At 44.4% G+C, this 21969-nt stretch overlaps 1 protein-coding gene across 9 annotated transcripts in view; it reads left to right on the forward strand.

Annotated features, from left to right (window-relative positions):
• The window catches only part of LOC137371213 (P2Y purinoceptor 4-like), a 68088-nt gene extending 51444 nt beyond the window's left edge, over positions 1-16644 (forward strand). For 7 of the 9 annotated variants that reach the window (XM_068033392.1, XM_068033393.1, XM_068033394.1 and 4 more), the window contains 2 exons: positions 10309-10393; positions 12267-16644. In XM_068033392.1, the coding sequence (XP_067889493.1) occupies positions 12362-13423 (1062 nt within the window). In that variant the 5' untranslated portion in view covers positions 10309-10393; positions 12267-12361 and the 3' untranslated portion in view covers positions 13424-16644. The remainder of the gene's footprint in view (positions 1-10308; positions 10394-12266) is intronic. The other 2 variants (XM_068033395.1, XM_068033396.1) reach the window with 2 other exon arrangements.
• The last annotated feature ends 5325 nt before the right edge of the window (positions 16645-21969 follow it).

The raw sequence follows: 21969 nt of genomic DNA on the forward strand, positions 1-21969 counted from the left end.
GATCACAGAGCTCTCTCTGTGTACCTTTTGGAAGAAGTAATGCGAGCACATCTCATCCTGCTCAATGGAGCGGACTCTGGACTGGAAGATGATCTTGGAGGCCTCCATGGCAAAGAGCAAGGTCTGCTCGCTCTTCACCTCTTGGAGATCCTCCTTGATCACGACCCCCATAGACTGCAACCGGAACATATTCTGCATTTTTTTCTGGAGTCGGGACATTTCCCTCTGTCTCTCTCTCTCACCAGGTGTCCTTACTAGTCCCAGTCATTGGGTATTTTCCTGCATACCCATAGTGTGCACAAGCTGTTGCACATGCGTTGGGCTCAGAAAACCCTTCTGGTCACTTACGGAGGATTTGTTCTGTTGGGGTGACATTGGGGGGTGGTGGGGGGGTGGTCTTGTAGGCAGCAAGGTTTGGACTGTCCTCTGCTGGTGGTGTCTTTCCCCTCTGTTCCTCCTCTCGGACGTTTTTGCTCCCAGCTTCCTAGAGCTGGAGTGCGCTGGACACTTTGCTGCTGTCGGTCCCCCGGAGCTGGGGTGCGCTAGGCATCTCGCTGGGTTCAGTGCTTTGGGGTTGGGGCACACTGGGCCCATTGCGGCTTCCAGTGCCACGGAGCTGGGGGGCTTTCTCTTCCAGCTCCTTTGCGTTCTGCCGCTTCTTTTGCATGTGCCGTCTTTCCGGCCCTTCCATGTCCGATGAGGAGCAGCTGCTGTAGTCCGTCTCAGATGGCAGCTTCCTCTTGCTACTGGTTTGGGTGGTGACCTGTTCCTTTTTTTGGGGCTTCATCTTTGTGGTTTTCCTTTTGACCACTTGCCACTCATACGATTGTCCCACTGCTGCCTCCTGCTCCATGGATTCTGTGTGTTGAGGAGGAGTTTCTGGGCACAGGGTAGGTGTTGGGTCGCTGGTTGCAGCTACTTCCCCTTTCCTCTCCTTCTCAGACAGATTTTCCTCGCTGCAGGGAGGGTTGCTGGTCTCCTTTGCATCACAAGGCGTGTTCACCGTTCCTTCCTCCAGTCTTACCTTGCCGCCTATGCGTAACTGAGGCAGCGTTTGGGGCAGGTTTTGTAGAGGTGGCCTGCCCCACCACACAGGTTGCAGCACTTACTCTGCTTGCAGTTCTTGGTCTGATGACCTTCCTGTTTGCAGTTCATGCAGGCGACTGTGCTGCAGTTGGCCGCCACATGACTAGATTTACCACAGGTCCGAACAAACTCTGGGCTGCCCCGCATAGACCAAGAAGCCTCGACCTCCCCTGATAGTTAAGGTAGTCATGAAGGCATACGGTATGCTTGCCTTCATCGGTCGGGGCATAGAGTATAAAAATTGGCAAGTCATGTTGCAGCTGTACAGAACCTTAGTTAGGCCACACTTAGAATATTGTGTGCAATTCTGGTCGCCACACTACCAGAAGGACGTGGAGGCTTTGGAGAGGGTACAGAGGAGGTTTACCAGGATGTTGCCTGGTCTGGAGGGCATTAGCTATGAGGAGAGGTTGGAAAAACTCGGATTGTTTTCACTGGAACGACGGAGGTGGAGGGGCGACATGATAGAGGTTTACAAAGTTATGAGCGGCATGGACAGAGTGGATAGTCAGAAGCTTTTTCCCAGGGTGGAAGAGTCAGTTACTAGGGGACATAGGTTTAAGGTGCGAGGGGCAAAGTTTAGAGGGGATGTGCGAGGCAAGTTTTTTACACAGAGGGTGTGAGTGCCTGGATCTTGCTGCCAGGGGAGGTGGTGGAAGCAGATACGATAGCGACGTTTAAGAGACATCTTGACAAATATATGAATAGGAAGGGAATAGAGGGATATGGGCCCCGGAAGTGCAGAAGGTGTTAGTTTAGGCAGGCATCAAGATCGGCGCAGGCTTGGAGGGCCGAATGGCCTGTTCCTGTGCTGTACTGTTCTTTGTTCTTGATAGCGAAGCTGGAGGGAGAATGGATGATGGCTCCATTGGCATCGACCTTCAAGGTCACCTTGACCTGCCACTTGCTGGTCCAAATCCCAAAGGGGTCCTCGATCTCAGTGATGCTGCCGGCCACCTCGACGTACCTGGCGAGGAAGGTGAGCACATCAATGACAGAAACATGGGGGTTGTAGAGGTGGATTGTCACCAGCTGGTTCCATAGCGATGGCAGCGTGAAGAGTGGATCCACTGTCAGGATCGACAGCGGCGCCTAGTTTCCTTCTCCTTGAACACCTTCAGGAACCTGATGCATCCCGCCACATTCTTGAACGTCACATAAAAATATCCACTGCTGGGGAGGTCCTGCAGGCAGAAGATGTCCGCAGCTTGGAACCCACAACATTCGATCAGGATTTTCTTAATGAAGAAGGCGCGGTCGATGGGTGCACCTCCTTCACTATCTATCACCGCCATCCATATGGTGTTACGCACCATCTGGCCTGGAGCTCTGGTGTTGATTGCAGCCATTTTTTGCTTGAAGCTTTCCTGGGACAGGTACTAAAACCCCAACTAACAGGAAAACAACCGCCACAGTAGATCTCCAATCCCAAAGGGAGAAATGCCGTAGAAACGACAATGAAAACACCCAAAAAGCTCCCAAAAAAGTACAAAAACAGCACCTGCAGGATCAAAGGCCACTGATCATGGTCTCTCCCCTGCCAGGTAAGTATGCATATGTAAGTAAGCAGGCAGCTGTTTTACTGAGCAGTGCCACCGTGGAGACAGTGGCTGTCGCCGGTAGAGCACCCACCTGCGGCCTGGGAGCATCGAGGGACCCAGGCCACAGGCAACTGATGGCGGGAGGGCTTTCGTGGGGTGGAGGAGTTTTGTGGGAGGGGGGATTGTAGGGGGGGTCGGCAGCAGGGAAAGGCGATGGCTCTCAGCCGACACCCCCATTCCCAATGCCGGGTCTCTTGATCAGGTATTACGTGCCTTTGAACGAGAGAGCCCCACCCCTGGAACTAGCAAACAACCCGCACGGTTGGGCAAAAGTATTGATCATCTTGTGATCAGAGAAGGGAGGATGTGTAAATAGCATGGGCTCAGAGAAGGAAACAAACATTTTGAATGAAATTTGAGATAGTCTGCACGCAATCCCCTGAAAGTTGTTACTTAGATGGATGACTAACATTTGTAATAGTTGAAACTGAAAAGGAAGCCATCTGGATAGTTGGATAATGAAATATATTAGTCTGCAGATATATAACATGGCAGTGTTCTGCTAAACAGATTTATTTCTTGCTCGAAGTTCCATACAATAACTAATAACACTGGGTGTCTAGAGGAGTAGAATATGAAAGTAGTGAGGTAATGTTAAATTTATTTAAAACCAGAAAAGGCTTACAAGGATGAGAGGATGAAACTATCACAACAGAATGAGTAGGCTGGGGCTCTTGCCTCAGGGTAGAAACCAGACTTTTAAAAATTCTGACTGGGTTCGATAGGGTAGATGTCGAGAAACCAGGCAGGATCTTTCTTTTGGGGATGGAAATGGAAGTTGGGACTGTTTCCAGGTCCTGAACCTGCCTCATTTTCATGGGGGTGGGCACCTCCTTAATTGGCCAAGAGACGGGTTTGGCGTCCAATTATTGGCCAAGGGGGCAGGAACAGAGGTTCGAGTGCGGACCCGATTTAAACAAACCATGACTATCATTTCACTGCTTCACCTTCAGCTTGCAAGATGTCTCAGGAGAGCCAGAGGCCTGGAACCCCGGATAGGGCAGCCCCTCAATTCGCTGATGTGGATATGGAGGTCCTCCTGGAGGCCGTAAAGGAGAGGAGGGAGGTCTTCTTCCTGGAGGGTAGCAGGGGGAGGCCACCCACATGGACTAAGTAGGCCTGGATGGAGATAGTTGACCCAGTCAGCAGAAGGAGTGTGGTGCACAGAAACTGGATCCAGTGTGGAAGAGGTTTAATGACCTGATGTGTCCCGGGCAGGTGACTGTAACCCCCAACCCTCAGGACAGGTCTCTGGGTATTCACCCTCCAACAGACACACCAGTTGAGGAGCATGCTGCTCCTGAACATGGGAGGAGCTAGTGCTCAGGGCATGCACTAACCCCTCAGAATGGCTCAGAGCCATAGTGCTGCTGAGGACCTGCCAGCACTGAAACATGCAGCTTCTAATCAATAGAGGCAACTGGCATTGGCCATAGAAGCCAGCAGTGCCATATCTCTCTCTTTTGTCCTTGCAGTAGAAATGGGCTCATAACGCCTGGGAGAGGACTGGGTGGAAGGGGTCCCTACATTCACGTTATCACCGCCATGGAGGAGGGAGCCAAGGAAATCTCCAGGGTTGCAGGCCACGAGGAAGTCAGGCATGGCGAAATGGGCATCCATGGTGGAGATGGCGATTAGAGAGTTAATGCACTTGTTAAGGGGGTGCATTGTACTCCACCCTGTCTGACATTATACCGAACACTGAATTGCAATGGGAAGTCTCAGCACTGAAGAGGCTTCTGTTCTCCAAGGCTAACTCTCAAGATCTCTTGTGTCTCCCACAGGTGCTGACGTCGAGGCAATGAGACCATTCCCTCACTATCACTGGGCCAAGAGCAGCAGCAGCAGAGCTCAGAGCAAGCACGGTCACACCTAACAAGCGCACCCTCCACCATTGCAGATACAGTCACCTCGGTAGATCCTCGCATGCAATTGGATAGGGTGGCACTGGGTAAGGAGCACGGCACTAGTGTGCAGGAGGAAATGCCAGAGGCAGAGGCAGCTGTGGGCAGTTCCCCCGGAGCAGGGAGGACAAACACAGCACTGCTCAGCTGGGCACAGATGCAGGGCCCTAGGAGTCAGTGGAAAGGAGGCTGTACCTTGACCAGCAGCAGCAGCTGCTGTGCTCCTGCATGTCGGAGTTCTCTGAGGCAGTGTGCGGTAATGGGCTGAGAAGGGAGGAGTCCATTCAGTTCATGTGCGTAACAATGGCTCAGGGCTTTGAGCGCAAGAGCTTCTCCATAGAGAGTGTGGCCAACCTCGTGGAGAGCTATGCTGCAGCACTTGGAGTGCATGCAGGAATTGAACACTGGCATACACAGGATGCTTGCCACACTATGTAGTATGACTCCCTCCTCCATGGCGCTGATGGTGCAGGGATGTCTGGAGGGGATGCCAGTTGCGCCCCAGCTGGTACTCCCCTCCAGCCATCTGGAATGGCAGCCAAGGGCTGAGGCTGGCAAAGAGGAGGATGAGGGTGTTACGCCTCACGAGACGCCATCGTCATCTTTGGCCTCCTTGGCCCCTCTGACAGAGGGAAACATCTGTGCATTTTGGCCCCACTAACAGATGCTGCCCTCTGGAAGTGCCCCATGGCCCACAACAAGGATGACTGCCATGTACATCTCAGCCGCAGGCAGAGACATGCGAGCAAGCTGCCTCCACTTCCTCTGAGGCCACAAGGGGAGCACCGCGTAGAAGTGGCCAAGTGTGGAGGCCACTGGGTCGGACAGAGCACTGAGTGGGTCACTGGAGCGTCCTCTACATGTAACTGCACACTGTTTTTCATTATGAGAACCATGTAAGTATTGACAAATGAAGCCAGACATATGAGCATCCTTTTATTAATGGCGATACATCAAAAGAGGATTGAGGTGGCGAAGGCGAGCAAGGGTCTGTCTACGGTGACGGTAAAACCTCTGGGCAGATGTGCATCCTTTGTATCCTTACATGTTCCACGCTGCATCTTCAACGGAAGCGTTAGCACAGGGCAGCTCCGAGTGAGTTCGATACCACGCTGTTGCTCCTGTGCAAGGGGCTCACTCCAAACAAGTCTGAATGAGATGATCCCTGATATTAATGGCATCTCGACGAGATCTTCAAGCCCTGCACCAGCCCTAGCCACCTTCCTGTGTGCCCTGGCACTTCGGTGTTCAGCACCCTCCCCTCTGCCTCCTCTTTCTCCTCCTCTTCCATGTTTTGCTCCTCCTCTTCTGCCAATGACTTGTGTCCTTCCAGGGCCTCACCCTCTTCAAGGGCCACACCACTCTGGAGGATCATGTTATGGAAAGTGCAGCAGAGCACCACAATGAGTGAGATCCTTGCAGGTGTGTACTGCAGGGTGCTACCCGATTGGCCCAGGCACCAGAACTGCATCTTCAGAAACCCAATGGTCTGTTTAATGGTTGTCTTATTATATAGATGTTTGCTGTTGTATTGCCTCTGTGCCTCTGTCTCTGGCTCTCATACAGGGGTGGGTAGCCATCTCTTCAAATGATATCCCTTGTCCCTTGAAATCTATCCACATGGTTTGGGGGGCTAGAGTGAACAGTTGTGACAACCTGGACTGGTGGAGGATGTAGGAGTCACGGCAGCTGCCAGGAAAGCGAATGTACACATGCAGGAAACTCTTGTTGTGATCGCAGACCAGCTGAACCTTGAGGGAGTGGAAGCCCTTCCAGTTGATGATTCTGATTGGCCGGTCACTGGGTGCCTTGATGGCCACATTGGTGCAGTTGATGATGCCTTTTACCAGAGGAAATCCAGCTATGGAGGTGAAACCTACTGCCCTCTGTGTCTGCGAGGCCCCGTTTGTCTGGAATTATCAAGTTCTCACAAATAGAACATCAGTGACTGGCAAGATGCAGTGGTTTGTAGCCATTTGCAGGATGCCACTAAGGTCCACAGCTGATCCTTTGAAGGAACCAGAAGTGACGATGTTCAAGGCCGCAGTGACTTTGACGGATACTGGCAGGGCATGGCAAGCAGTACTGCGAGGTGCAAGGTCTTTGGCGAAGAGAGTACAGACGTCTGTGACCATCTGCCTGGAGAGTTGCAGTCTCCTGCGGGACTGGCTTTCAGTTATCTCAAGGTAGCTCCAACTTCGGCACTAGATCCTATGCTGAGGGTATGGCCTCCAGGTCCTTCTGCCCCTCTTCCCTTTCCTTTGCCCTCCTGATGCCCGGGGCTCTTTCCTTTCTGCAGAGGGTGTTCCTCCTCATCATCACTGTACAAAATCTGAGAGTCAGGCCCCCATAGCCAGCTGCTGCCTTCCTTGTGCTCAGGTAGTCCCTATTTATGTGTGGCAGCCTTGCTCCATGCTTTTATGCTCCCGCGAAGCCAGGAGGGTGACTATCCCCTGCGCTGCCCGAGTGCTTAGTTCCCACTCTGTCCGCAACATGCGCTGAGCCAATGGCACCTGTTTTCCAATGGCCGAGACCCTCTCTGTGCCATTCACCCTTTCATGGGGCCCACCTAATTCTCTGAGGTGGCCGTAACTGGTACCCCTCTGTGTGTCCACCTCCACTCAGCTGGTCTGCCCCAGACAGTGCCCGCATCAAAATTAGAACGTGCCCTTAACAAGCTGTCAAAGAGTTCTTTAACAATGTTAATTAACATTCTTAATGGATCAGGCAGGATCTCGGGGTCATGTTCCTCTCACCCTGGTGAAAGTCGCCAGCGCTGCAAACATACTTTTGTCCCTCGGCGCCTCTGTTTCCTCCCCCACCACCCAGCAGACCTGAAATTTCAGCCCACTGTTTCCCACATGTGGATGAGTCTAGAACAAGGGGACAGAAATTTAAGATAACCACTAACAGATCAAATGAAAATTTAGGACAAACTGCTTCACAGTGATGGAACTGTAGCACTTTCTGCCAAATGGAGTAATTCAGGTAGCATTGACAACTGCAAGGGCGGGGGCCTTATAGAATCGAATCATAGAAAGTTTAAGGCACAGAAAGAGTCTACTTGGCCCATCGAGTCAGTGCCGGCTGAAAAATGATCCACCTATTCTAATCCCACCTTCCAGCATTTGGTCTGTAGCCCTACAGATTACGGCATTTGAGGTGCATATCCAGACTGCTTTTGAATGAGTTGAGGATCTCTGCCTCAGCTACCCTTTCAGGCAGAGAGTTCCAGACCCCCCACCACCCTTCGGGTGAAAGATTTTTTCTTCATCTTCGCTTTATTTTTTCTACCAATCACTTTCAATCTATGCCCCCTAGTCACTGACCTCTCAGCTAAGGTGAATAGGCTTGATGCATACATGAAGGAGGAGGGAATTGAGGGATGTTATGATGGGATCGGAAGAGGTAATTCGAGTCGGAGAGTTTTGTGTGGAATATAAACACTGGCATAGATCAGCTGAATCAAATGACCTGATTATGTGCTGTAGATTTTATGTAATTACTATTAATGCATAATATTCTATCCAAGAAATGGACTTTGCAAGGCAGATAGTTCAATTTTAACAATACCTTGGCCTTTGCTAGGAAATGTACTTCACTGGTCACACATGAATGCATCATGGTGGAAAGTTACACAATGCATTTCCCAACACTATTTGAATATATTGGCCCACATCTTTGCAGCTAAGAACTGGAGAATTGTTTAGCTTTCTATGAATCAGAGGGCTGAGACTGGAGGCATAGTATTCATGTTTTGCAAGTTTACATTTCTGGAGGCATGGTTAAGAAAGCAGTTCAGGGAATGAGGATGTTAGTAATTGTCTGGAATTGTTGGTGGCTGGGATTTTGGTATTTTAAAGCAAGTAATAGAACAATAGTATTTCTTTGGTCCATTTTTAGACACAACATCCTCAGTATTTTACCCTTAAATCGTTCCGTATGATTGCATCATTAATTGAAAAGTTTCATAGACCATATTTCCCCAATCCCTATATAAATGCTACAAAGTCAAACAATAAGTGCCCGGATGTACTTCCATTCAGATTCATTGTTGCACTGATTAGTATCAATAAGCAATCTTTCAATTTGCTCAGTAGGCATTGGGTGTCAAAAGCTGATGTAAACATGGAAATGTAAAGCATAGTTTAAATCTTTCTAAGGGTTATAATTTGACCTCTGGGTGGTAAAACCTTTTAGATATTGTACTGTAGTAGGGGAGGTGGGTGTCATAGTTTCTGTTCAAATATAAAATTAGCAATTCCCACAAATCTATGCCTTAGTTTACCACAGCACAGTGGTGCAGTGGTTAGCACTGCAACCTCACAGCTCCAGGGACCCGGGTTTGATTCTGGGTACTGCCTGTGCGGAGTTTGCAAGTTCTCCGTGTCTGTGTGGGTTTTTGCCGGGTAGTAGGTAAATTGGCTGTTGTAAATTGCCCCTAGTGTAGGGAGGTGATAGGGAATTTGGGATTACTGCAGGGTTAGAATAAATGGGTGGTTGTTGGTCGGCACAGACTCGGTGGGCCGAAGGGCCTGTTTCAGTGCTGTATCTGTAAAAAAAAATAAGGCTCTCACTAAAAGCCAGTTGCCATTTTTTTACATTTACTATCTCAACAAACCTTTTATAAATTACATATAATACATGCTAATAAATGGAAATTATTGTGATATTATACACTACTGGTGGTTATTCCACAAACTGGAGCTTAGAATGAAATAAGTTGTACATGGGGATTACAACCTGGAGAAGACCTCCCATCACCACCAATAATTGGCTTCATTTCTGGTTTTATTCCATCAGCATTAATATTTTACTAAATGTAAACATCCTGGTGGATACTTGCAGCAACTCTTCTTCTGGGTGGAGATCTGATGTTTCCAGCTCCCATCTTATTTGCTACCCATGCCAGGCCTCTGGAGTCTGACTTACCTCCATCTATTATACCAACAGCCCTGAGGAAGTCTGAGGCCTAATTAGCAATTTTCTGGTTTTTAGACCTTGCTGTGTGCAAATTGGCTGCTGTGTTTGCCTATATAACAACAGCGACTACACTTCAAAAGACATTCGTTGGCTGTAAAACACATTGGGATGTACTAAGGATGTGAAAAGCTCTATATAAATGCAAGTTTTTCTTCTAATATCAGTGAATTTGTGAAATTTCTGAATGCCCAGTTGGTGGAGACATATCCCACAGTAGATCTAAGACCTGATAGCCTGACCATTTTCATACATGGTGATTTCAAATTCCTAGAAAAATGCACAGCATGTCCACTGCCTGTTAATGGCCCACTTCCCCCATTGTCAGCTGAAACATATCTATTCACATATAGATTTTTAAAATTTTGTTAACTGCAAATATCTTCAGACAATTTCATCAGAGCAACCATATTAAGGAAGAAAACACTGTGCATTGTGTGCAAGCTAGTTCCTCTGACCACCACCTCTCCAACACAGCTTTCCAGCTCAATAGGACATACATGTCGGAGTGATTATAAGCTCCATTAAACCTTACATCTTATTTCAAATGTTAAATTGGATCCATACTTATGACACCATTGGAAACAATACAATACTAGTACTAACTGTACCTGGACATTAGTGCCATTTCAACCCGTACCTGTCAGTTCTGAAATGTTATTTATAAAAATAAATACAATCAAAACTGATACAAATTAGTTGTTGTGTAATGTAACTTTCTCTCTTTCTTGTCATAGTTGAATATTTAAGAAGTTGTCTCCCTCACTATCTTAATTGTTCTCTTCATGTTCCTCATGACCATCTGAAGGGCCTGATTGGCAGGTGGGTACCAGGCATTCTGTTGTACATACATTTAGATTTGAAATGTTTAGCATATAATGTCCTACATGTCAGGGTTGCCCTCTGTTCCAGTTGAACAAAGATTGAAAACATTGTTGTGGAAAACTATTATTCTAGAGATGAGTTGCAGGCAACTGTTTGGCGACCGTTGAGTTTTGTTTGCCTTTGCAAATGTTGTGAAATTATTACAAGCCAGCAAGCAGATTAAATATTAAAATGTTTGACTTAATCAAATCTCTGCCATTGACAGATGCACTGCCTTTACACACTGTAATCCTGTTAGAAGTAATGATAATATCATTTAATTACCAGTTACTAAGTCCCATCAAAGACTTGAGCACAAAATCTAGGCTGACACTCCAGTACATTACTGAGGGAGTGCTGCACTGTCGGAGGTGCAGTAAAGGTTCTAATGAGATGTTAAATCAAGGCCCTGTCTGAGGGGGACATAAAAGACCCCATGATACTATTTTGAGGAAGAGCAGGGAAATTCTGCCCAGTGTCTTACCAATAATTATCCTGAACCAACGTTACTAGAACGGTTGATCTGGTCATTATCACATTGCTGTTTGTGGAACCTTGCTGTGCCTAAATTAGCTGCTGCATTTCCTGCACTACAATAGTGACAACACTTCAAAAGTACTTCATTGACTGTAAAGCCCTATGGGACATCCTGTGGTCATGAAAGGCACTATACAAATGCAAGTCTGTCTTTTTTTTTCTATGAATGATCTACCTTCAAAATTACTTGATATTTTCTTCTCATCTTTCCTATCAGTGTCCTCCTGCCTGTGCATCACACCCTGCTCAAGCAGTCAGGCAGGTGGTCTGTTCATAGCCATTGGTACTGACTAGTTGGTATTTTCCATAATGACAGAACTCAGAAAGAGAAGGCATCATTTGGGAATAGACTCCATAGGCTGCAATTTAAGAGTTGCCGGATGTAGATAAATGTGGCCCGCCCTCACGGGGACCACATCACAGAGCCACCGCACCCCCCCGCCCCACAACGTGATGACATGGAGGGGGCGGGTGAGCTGTCGCAGGCAACGGTGACCGGCGCCATTGTGCGCTGCTGGTGCCATTTTTAAAGGGCTTACAGCCCTTAATGGACATCTAAAAATTAAAGGGCCAGATGAGTTACATTGCAACAAAATAGAATTACATGATCTTTGAATGCATTTTCTCAGCCTCCCAATGGCATTTCTGGCCATTTTTGCCCTTTTGGCCCCCAGAATGCGAATACTGAGAATTTGCCCTTTCCCCCCTCCAAAGTTTGGAAACTTTGCCTTTATCCCTTCCCATCACCCCCTCTGACCAATCCGCATCGTTTTAACCTCACTCCCCCCTCCCACACAGAGAAAAAAATCCTCCTCCCCCCGCCACAGATATCGCGCCATGTTTCCCCGAACGGGTTGTCGGCCGCCCGAATGAAGATCAGTGTGGCGATTAAGGAGGCGACGGGACCCTCATTAAATCAGGTTTGCAAATTAGTTTACGTATTTTAATGGGGGTCCCATCGCCAAGCGGGGGGCGGACACCACGAGGCCTTGACGACGCCGCCGAGATCGGCACGGGGCCTGTCGCCGTCGGGGTCAGTGGTGGGCCTCCACTGCACCGATCTTCATTCCCCTCACCCCCCCCCTCCGCCCCCCACCAACGTTCCCAATGGTGGAGGGGCTTTAAAACCAACTCCATGTATATGCATCTTTGTCCTAGTCCTGGGTTGAAGCTCCAATTTGCTTAGGTGTCCTTATTGTCAATTCATGACATTATAACATCATAAAAGATTAAATGTTAATTATAAAAAAAGATGCGATTCTAATTTTAAACTAAACCTTTCTTTGTTGTTCAGGGACTCTGCAAAGGATCGGAAATGAAGTTGGACCAGTGCTGCTTAAAACAATAAATTCAGATTAAGTTCTCCAGTCCTGGTTTGGTGACTTGAACATGACTGGAATGTATGAGAAGAATCCACACAATTGTACTTTTAATGAAGAATTTAAATATATTTTACTTCCAGTTTCTTATGGGATAGTGTTTGTGGTAGGACTTGTTCTCAATGCTCTTGCAATATGGGTCTTTGTATTTCGAATGAGACCATGGAACATTACAACCACGTACATGTTCAATCTAGCTCTCTCAGACACTATGTATGCTATATCATTGCCTCTGCTGGTCTACTACTATGCAAAACACAATGACTGGCCTTTTGGGGCAGCCTTGTGTAAAATTGTCCGATTCCTCTTTTATACCAACTTGTACTGCAGTATCCTTTTTCTCACCTGTATGAGCATCTATAGATTTCTGGGGATCTGCTTTCCAATACAGTCACTGAGGTGGTCAAACTTGCAATGTACCCGGATAGTGTGTATTGTTATTTGGGGTGTTGTGATAGTATTCCAGACACCCATATTTGTATTTGTTGACATAGAGGGTACTGGTAACACTACCCTTTGCTATGACACTTCAAACCAAATACATTTCGATCAGTTTGTGATTTACAGTACTGTACAGTTGGTGTTGCTTTTTTGTTGTCCCTTCATGGTTGTTATGATCTGCTATGGAATTACGGCTAAGAAACTCCTTCGGCCCAATGGTATACGTCCGGAATATGCCAGATCCAGGAAAAAATCAATCAAGATGATTATTATTATACTCACTGTTTTTGTCTTGTGTTTCTTACCTTTCCACATCACACGCTCCATTTACTATGCCTCAAGAAGTCTTCATGTGAGCTGTAATACACTCGATACAATTAACCTAGCCTACAAGCTGACCAGGCCCCTCGCAAGTGCAAATAGTTGCCTTGATCCAATTCTGTATGTTCTAGGAGGGGAAACATATCGAAGTAAATTGGCACTTAAAGGTCATGGTGTTGAAAATAAGAATAATCTTCCTTCAGGCAAAAAGACAATCAGTGGAGCAGACATTACGCACTCAGTTTATACCACAGAAATTGGACTTGAGGAACTAAAGCAAGCTGCTGCTGAATGTAGCGATGGGGTCTAAAATTATATAATATTCAAGCCAGTGATTTTCAACTGCTGGCTGTGTATTTTTCATGTGAAAAAACAGGCAGCCAGCACGTGAAAATCAGTGTGGGGGCACTTGGGTCACCCCATAACATCCAAGACCTAACATGTAATTTTCAGGTGGGCCTGTAAATGGCCAAGCAGACCATCCATCTGATAAACTCTGGAGGTTGTTTAAATATACAAATTGATGGCCGATGATGGTTGATCAGTGGTCCTTAAAGGGACTGTTGGTGGTCCATGGCACAATTTTCTTTTAGTGTTGAGGACAGAAGCCTGGGCCTGCAAAAGAACTCTGGTGCAATCCCGGCCTGTTCAAGACCCTCCTTGGGTCTGCGTTTCTCTCCTCCCAGGCTAAGCCTTTTGACTGGTTGAGCATGGCAGCCAGCTGATTCCCTTCCTTTCCAGAATTGGCAAGCTGCAGGGGGTGCTTGCAATTACTGGCAGTTTATTAATAAGGTCGTGACCTCAAAATAGCACTGACTCTGTGCCCGTTTTGATGCAACTTGAAAATCACCCACCAAGTATCATAAAAGTTTCAACAAAGAAGGTGGCCATTTGGCCATCATGCTTGTGCCGGTGCTAGTTCCATACAAGATCTTGCTACATCAATCCCATTTCTTTGCTCTTTTCCCCTTAATCTATTCCTTCAAATGTTATCTCACTGTCTTTGCTTGAAAGCTACTTACATTAATTCAGAGTAGCATCCATGCTTGTCGCAGGCACAGTTAATCAGACAAGGGTGATGCAGCAAATAGCACCGAAAGGTAATTCTGAGACTGATTATACCTTCAAGAAATTAATTTAATTCAAATTTGGGTCAAAAAACAGACAGAAATCTGACCCAGGATCCAGTTTCATATTGAATAGACTTTACTGAACTGTCCCTGAGTCTGACATGTCTCTGAAATCAATTTGCACACAATTGATTAGCGTACAGAATTTAGGTACATTATGAAATTATTTAATTTTGGTATCAAGATCAGAATTAGCAGTATTTAGCATACTTTTTCCATTTAGTGAGAGATATATTAAAACATTCATATTCCTTTCTCTGCTATCTTAATGACATTTCAAATGGCTTAATACTTCTGTTAAAATAGTTGAGGAGAGAATTTCATTTAAATATATTTTTATCTCATGACATAATTTTAGTCTGAAGACTTTTAAAACTACTGGTAACTTGGAGAATTTCTATTTCCTTAGACTGGCCATTAAAAAAAAAATCAGCTGAAACACAGCCTAATATCACAGTAATAAATAATATTGCAAGTAGCTTTGTTCCTGTAAAATTAGCCATAAGCTATCAATTTTATCAATTAATTTTATTTGAAAATAATCTTAAAATAATTTTGTTTCTACTGATCCTCTCATTCCTTTTTCTCATTCTTTGATCCTCCCCATGCATCCCTGTTTTTTTATTATGATACCTTCAATTTGATGTTAAGTCTAAGTATCCTTCTATTCCTTTCTCCCTTATGTGCTTATCTAGCTTCCCTTTTCTAAGCCAAAGACTCACTGCAGTCTCTTACACTAACTCATTCTGTCACAGGCCTTAAAACGGGAGAGTTCTTAACCTCCTCTGTTCCTTCTGTAATTTGATAGACCTTTAAAATGCAACCTCATCACTACCTTTGACTTACTTCATCTTCTTTCCTCCTTCAGTCTTTGTCCGCTAATATGGGGTTTGGCTTGTTATCCATGTTTCTACATTATAAAATCAATAGATTCCACCAAAGATTCCACCTGTGTTGCCACCAATGTTTGTGACTACATTTACGTCAGTATAATGAATAGTCATATTGGCAATATTTGTGAATAAAAATATTTTTACTGTGTGAATGTATATTCAGAATCATCACTTATTGCAGTGTTAAGTAGAAAATATTGAAAGGTAGGACAAGCAATTTTTTTTACAAATAAACATTTTAGCTTTTCTATCCTGAAATAGAATTTACTTGTATATTGTCAAACTATTTACTATCTGGTTTTATGACTGTCTTTCAGTTTGCTGAGTGTTTTAAGATCAGATATGTACATTAATCCCATTTGTATTTAGTGTACTTTATACACACTCCCTTTGCAATATTAGTCAGCTATGGAAAATTTAGCAGGATAGTCAGGCCTGATAGAGATATCCCAAGGTAATACAGTATCATGTGGTAAAACTAAAATACTGCAGATGCTGGAAATCTGAAACAAAACAAAAAGTGCTGGAAATATTCAACAGGTCTGGCAGCATCTGTGGAGAGAGAAGCAAAGTTAATGTTTCAGGTCTGTGACCCTTCATCAGAACTGGCAAAGGTTAGAAAAGAATTAGGTTTTAAGCAAGTGAAGGGTAGGGGAGTGGGGGAGAGAACAAAGGGGAAGGTGTTTGATAGGGCAGAGGAAGATTAAATAACAAAGCTGTCCTGGGTGTTAATGCTTGTGGTGAAAGACAAAGTCCAGAGAGAGTGTTACTAGTGGAATAATGAGCATCTCTAACTGCATGAAAAGCAGGCACATGGTTAAAAAATAAAATATTAAAAAAAGGCCAGTCATGGTCTGAAATTATTGAACTCAATGTTCAGTCCGCAAGGCTGGCGAGTGCCGAATCGAAAGATCAGGTGCTGCTCCTCGAATTTGCGTTGACTGGAACACTGGAGCAGGCCAAAGATAAATATGTTGGCATCATAGTAGGGGGTGTGTTGAAATGACAAGCAACAGGAAGCTCGGGGTCATGCTTTCGGACTGAGCGGAGGTATTCAGCAAAGTGGTCACCCAGTCTGCATTTGGTCTCCCTAGCATAGAGCATTGTGCATTGTGAGCAGCGAATACAGTATACTAAATTGAAAGAAGTACAGTTAAATCGCTGCTTCACCTGAAAGGAGTGTTTGGGGCTTTGGATAGTGAGGAGAGAGGAGGTAAAAGGGCAGGTATTACACCTCCTGCGATTGCATGGGAAGGTGCTGTGGGAAGGGGACGAGGTGTCGAGGGGTAATGGAGGAGGGGACCAGGGTGTCACAGAGGGAACGATCCCTTCGGAATGCTGACAAGGGAGGAGAAGATGCGTTTGGCGGTGGCATCATGCTGGACGTGGCAGAAATGGCGGAGGATGATCCTCTGGATGTGGAGGCTGGTGGGTGGAAAGTGAGGACAAGGGGAACCCTGTAGTGGTTCTGGGAGAGAGGGGAAGGCGTGAGGACAGAAGTGCAGGAAATGGGCCGGACACGGTTGAGTGCCCTGTCAATCACATTGGGGGTGGGGGGGGGGGGGTGGGGGAAGTCCTCGATTGAGAAAGAAGACATATCAGAGGCACTGTTGTGAAAGGTTGCATCATCAGAGCAGATGCGTCGGAGACAGAGAAACTGGGAGAATGGAATGAAGTCCTTACAGGAGGCAGGGTGTGAAGAAGTGTAGTCGAGGTAGCTGTGGGAGTCGGTGGGCTTATAATGGATATTAGTGGACAGCCTATCCCCAGAGATGGAGACAGAGAAGTCGAGTAAGGAAAGGGAAGTGTCGAAGTATCATGTGGTATTGGATAAAATCAGTGTGTCAGCAGCAGTGGATAGTTTATTTGACCTCAGGAGCGATTTAAAACAGCTGTAAAGAACAAAAATATCAAGGCAGTGGCTCAATCGGGGTTTGAATAGTAATAATGGATTATGTCTTGATGTGGGATTTGAGGACATTCGGCCATTTGAAGTTTCACCCTTCAGATTCACCAGTCTAACCTTAATCCCCAGTGCAGTGGAGGCCAGTGGCCTATATTACTTAAATATAGGATTGGTCTTTCACATGTGAAAATGGCTGCAAGTGATGACTGAAAGATTTTAAGTGGAAATGTAATTTCTCTGTATTTCAATAACATAGCTGTAATTTGATGTGGAACCAACATTGGAATAATAAAGGGCATGTTTTCATAAATAAGTCCTATTAATGCCATTGTTAAATACCATCTTAAAAGTGTAGCACTGTTTGTTGATAGCAGAATTCTGTTTAGTTGCATTGTAAAGGACTGGCCAGCACAAATGGTGTAACTCCATGGTCATTCTCCAGGTATCAACTACAAAAGAGAAAAGATTGTTCAATGTCCAGTACTCTTGTCATATTGGAACAAGTATCCAATGATGGTCATTTTTTTTTCAAGCGAATATCAAAATTTGCTGGCCTATTGTACCACTGCGCAAATCATTGGTGCCAGTATTATTTTAAAGACACAAATCTTACAAAAGGTGGTCTATGTTACAGAACAGAGCTGTGTCACTGAATGATAAGATGTGGATTTGTAACTCAGTGTCCCACGTAGTGAGATTCCTGTCATGGCCATTTCATCAGATGGAGGCACTTTCTCAGAGAGGGGGTAGTGAAAGAGTCCACAGTCTTCAACTAACAAATGTTGATGAACGGTAGACGACCAAAACCAGTGGGGTAATTTTCAATTTCACTGCCGATGCCGTAATGTAGTGGAATGCTTCATCTGCCCATTGTAGAACTTGTCCACTATTCATCTCATTGAAATGGGACATGTTGCATAACAGACAGGTTACCTGCTCTTCCCCATTACCGCCCAGATGATGAAGCCGTGTATTACCCACTGCAGAAATCTACCTGTCTTATTGGTTAAAATGTGGGAAGAAAATTAATTTAAAACATATGAATTTTTAAAAAAATTGCAGGATTTTTTTTTAAATTATAGTACGTTGCAGACACTACCCACTTTGAAATTGCCATTTTGTAGATGGTGCCTTTGGAAAATAGGGTGTTGGGTGCACAGTGAAGCTAAGTATCCAAATATCCCTGTTTTCTTTCCCTTTTCCCAGGTTTCTAATGTGAGGAGACACTTACTCTTTGGTGCTTGACTGCTCTTGTTTCAGACTGGAAATCACAAAGTGAGGAATTGGTAGTTTAGAACCCACGTCCTACCATTCTGAGATACAACATGTTGGAGAACTGTGCATTTTATGCTTATCCTGAGGTAGTACATTGCAGTAATATTAGCTTTGACCCTTAACTGTTAATAATGTAACCCATCTTGTAATCCTGTGCAGGGGAAACCAAGAATCCCAGTACAAAATACCAGTACTGTTTAGCTGCTAGTTTAATTTTTCTGCTCCAATGCAAAAATTAGAGCAGAATTTTATTACTTTTTTTATGAAGAGTTGTTAAATAAAACATTTTGCAATCATTCCTGATTCAACAGTCTTTTTTCATTAATGATGGCGGTCTGCTATTGCTCCATAATTTGAAGGAAAAACATGCAGGGTGACCCAGTATCCAGCATGGAATTGATGGACTCTTTTAGCCTCTGGCTCATGAGTTGTCTAATGCATACACATAGAAAGTAGACTTCTTTGTGACAAGTTATTGGTTTTGAAATGTTGAATAATATACTTAAAACTTGGCTAAATTGTGGAGGTTACTTTAAATCAGTTGTGCTAAGTAATGTAATTACAGTTTGTACTTTTACACTACATCTATCCTTCATAATCCCAACATTGGCAGCAGAACTGGAAAGCAAATAAGCTGAAGCTGCTGCCTTCAGAGGCATCAAAAAGTAGTTGAAGAAGTGATTTGCTTGAATGCCTCTGGAAGCAGCAATGCCAGAATAGATGCTGCTTTCGTCAGTGCCTGCCATTCGTTCTGACCACAGGTGGCCTGAACACTCATCCCACCCATGTAGGCCGGTGATGTGGTCTTCCAGCCATTGGCCATATGGACCTTGTGGACCACAGTGAACACAGCCATTGGTAAGGGTCCAGCAGGCATAATAAATACAACATGGTGAATATCAAACAACTTGCGCATGTGCCAGTCTCCACATTGCTGATACTCCTGTTGTGAAATCCACTCCACATCATAAATGGGGCTGTTTCCACAGCACCGTGAACCCTGGCATATCACTGAAACACTTCAGTTTACAACAGTTCTACAATGTAAACACAATAATCTTAAATGCATCACATATTGGATTGTCAGTAACCTTTATAGTTAGCAAGTAGATTCAAATTTAGAGGAAAGATTGTGGGCTATTTGCCACAAAACATATTTACAGAGTGGGTGGTAATAAATCCTACTTCAAATTTGACTTACATGAAGCTTGAAATACAGAAACTACAAGACTAATTTGTATTAGTAGGATCCCCTTTCAATAAGTGCCTTAATTGGCGTTTTGATCAATGTGTCATTTTTTTTAATTTGTTCATGGGACGTAGGCGTCGCTGGCTAGGCCAGCATTTGTTGCCCATCCCTAATTGCCTTTGAACTGAGTGGCTTGCTAGGCCATGTCAGAGGGCATTTAAGAGTCAACCACATTGTTGTGGGTCTGGAGTCACCATTCGAGCTTGGTTTAATATTGTATGGATAATCAACAAAACAGTAGTGGTAATCAGCATAAACATTATTTACTACTGAGTGCAGTGAATCTGCAGGAACATTTCTGTGTACAAGACAATCAGGTAAATTGGATATAATCAGACATAAAACATATAGAAAGGTGGGTTATGATTGCTGTGAGTTATACCACCTTCAGTTGCTTCAAATGACAAAAATAATGCTTGTTGCTTTAATAGAGTGATATTGTTTTGCATGGAAATTAGTTTTTTTTTAAATCAAAACAGTGTTATTTTGTTTTTTGAATTGAAAGCAGATGAATAAAAAATATGGATAACTGTACCCAAAACTCAGGAGAAATTTATATCTGAATTGAGAATTCAGAAAATAGTTAAGGTTTGAAGAGTAATCAGTATTACTGGTAGAAAGTTGGGATTTGATTTAAATTGACATCATAAACTCATTTGATGTTTCAGGTTGATGAGCTTTCATTAGTCAGTTCAGATTTACCAAAAGAAATAGCTCGCAAGGATGCAAAAGACGGAAAAGTCAGAGGTGAAGGGAGCTGTTGTACTGAATATTCCCACCTTCCTGGAAAACATTCCATGTACTGTAAGAATCTGTACCTGTGAGAACACAAGAAACAGGAGCAGGAGCAGACCATATGGCCAGTCGAGCCTGCTCTGCCATTCAATACGATCATGGTTAATCTTCTGCTTCAACTTCATTTTCCCGCCTGCTTCCAACGAAATACATGCTTTATATATATTATTACTATAAAGTTATGGTGGTTGTGCCTACACGATGTCAATGAGTGCGAACCCATAATTAGGCTGGGGCAATTGCACTAATGGTCAGACATGTGCTAATGTTGTACAATTTAATATGTCCCAGTGGAAATCTCACATGATCTCACATTAGGATTATTACTTTCTGTGAAGTGGGTAGTTAACATTGGTGTACAACACAAGCTGGTGGCATTAAGGCAAAGTCCAGATTTTCACCTGAAATTTGATTTTTGGCCTGGTCAATGTCAGGAGAATTTATCAACAAGCTTGCGATTCCAGCAGTAGTTCTTCTGCAGCAGACAGAAAACAACACAATGCAAGTTAAAAGCCCAATTAGATACATCAATGGGCTTCATAAGGGGATAAGACCAACTTTGGGCTGTGGTTAATTATCAGGCAGTGCTATGCAATTTCCAATAAGATAATTTATGTCCACCATGACACCACAAGGAATAAAATACAGTTGGTGCACAATGTGATGTTGTCAGCAGCACTTTTCTGGACTTCACTTTTGTTTGTCTGATGATACAGAAGGAAAGATCAGTAGCAGTTCAATGACTGATGGTTGGACCAGCTCGCAATCCCAACAAAGAGCTGCCAACCGCTGTCAGTGCCGACACAAGTGGATTAGTCAGAAGTGGTCAGAATGTGACCACTTTGACCATGTACTGTTATACCGGAAAACACTATGTTTAACACCATTCATTCCCTTCAGCTTTCACTTTTACATATTATTGACCCATACAAGAAAACTTCAAGGGAAGGGGAGGTATTATGACGAATTCTTTCCCCCCACCAAAAAACATTGTCTTGTTTTATGATTACTTAAAAAAATGGTGCATTAACGTTCTGCAGTAGTTCTGACCCCATTCTTCAAACCACGTAGATTAAATGAATAAACAGGTCAAATTAAAGTTTCATTGTGTGAATTACCATTGGCTGAAAATATAAATAATTACATTGAAATGCTAATAATAATTAATTGATTACTACTTGCTGTAACTGATGAATTTTGCCAAGAAGTAACTCAGCTGAAAGGCAGCAGGAGCTTTTCTAAAATAAAGATCATTGTTGCAGCACTTCCTCTGCAGGTTTAGAAACAGTACTGTTTGAGCAAAGGAAATGTTACATTTACATCAAAATTCACCAATTTCCTCTATTCTTATCAAAGTCTCAAATAGAACAAAACAAAGAAAATTACAGCACAGGAACATGCCCTTCGGCCCTCCAAGCCTGCGCCGATCCAGATCCTCTATCTAAACATGTCGCCTATTTTCTAAGTGTCTGTATCTCTTTGCTTCCTGCCCATTTATGTATCTGTCTAGATACATCTTAAAAGACGCTATCGTGCCCGCGTCTACCACCTCCGCTGGCAACGCGTTCCAGGCATCCACCACCCTCTGCGTAAAGAACTTTCTACGCA

The sequence above is a fragment of the Heterodontus francisci genome, chromosome 6, assembly GCF_036365525.1.
Source record: "Heterodontus francisci isolate sHetFra1 chromosome 6, sHetFra1.hap1, whole genome shotgun sequence".
NCBI lineage: Eukaryota > Metazoa > Chordata > Chondrichthyes > Heterodontiformes > Heterodontidae > Heterodontus > Heterodontus francisci.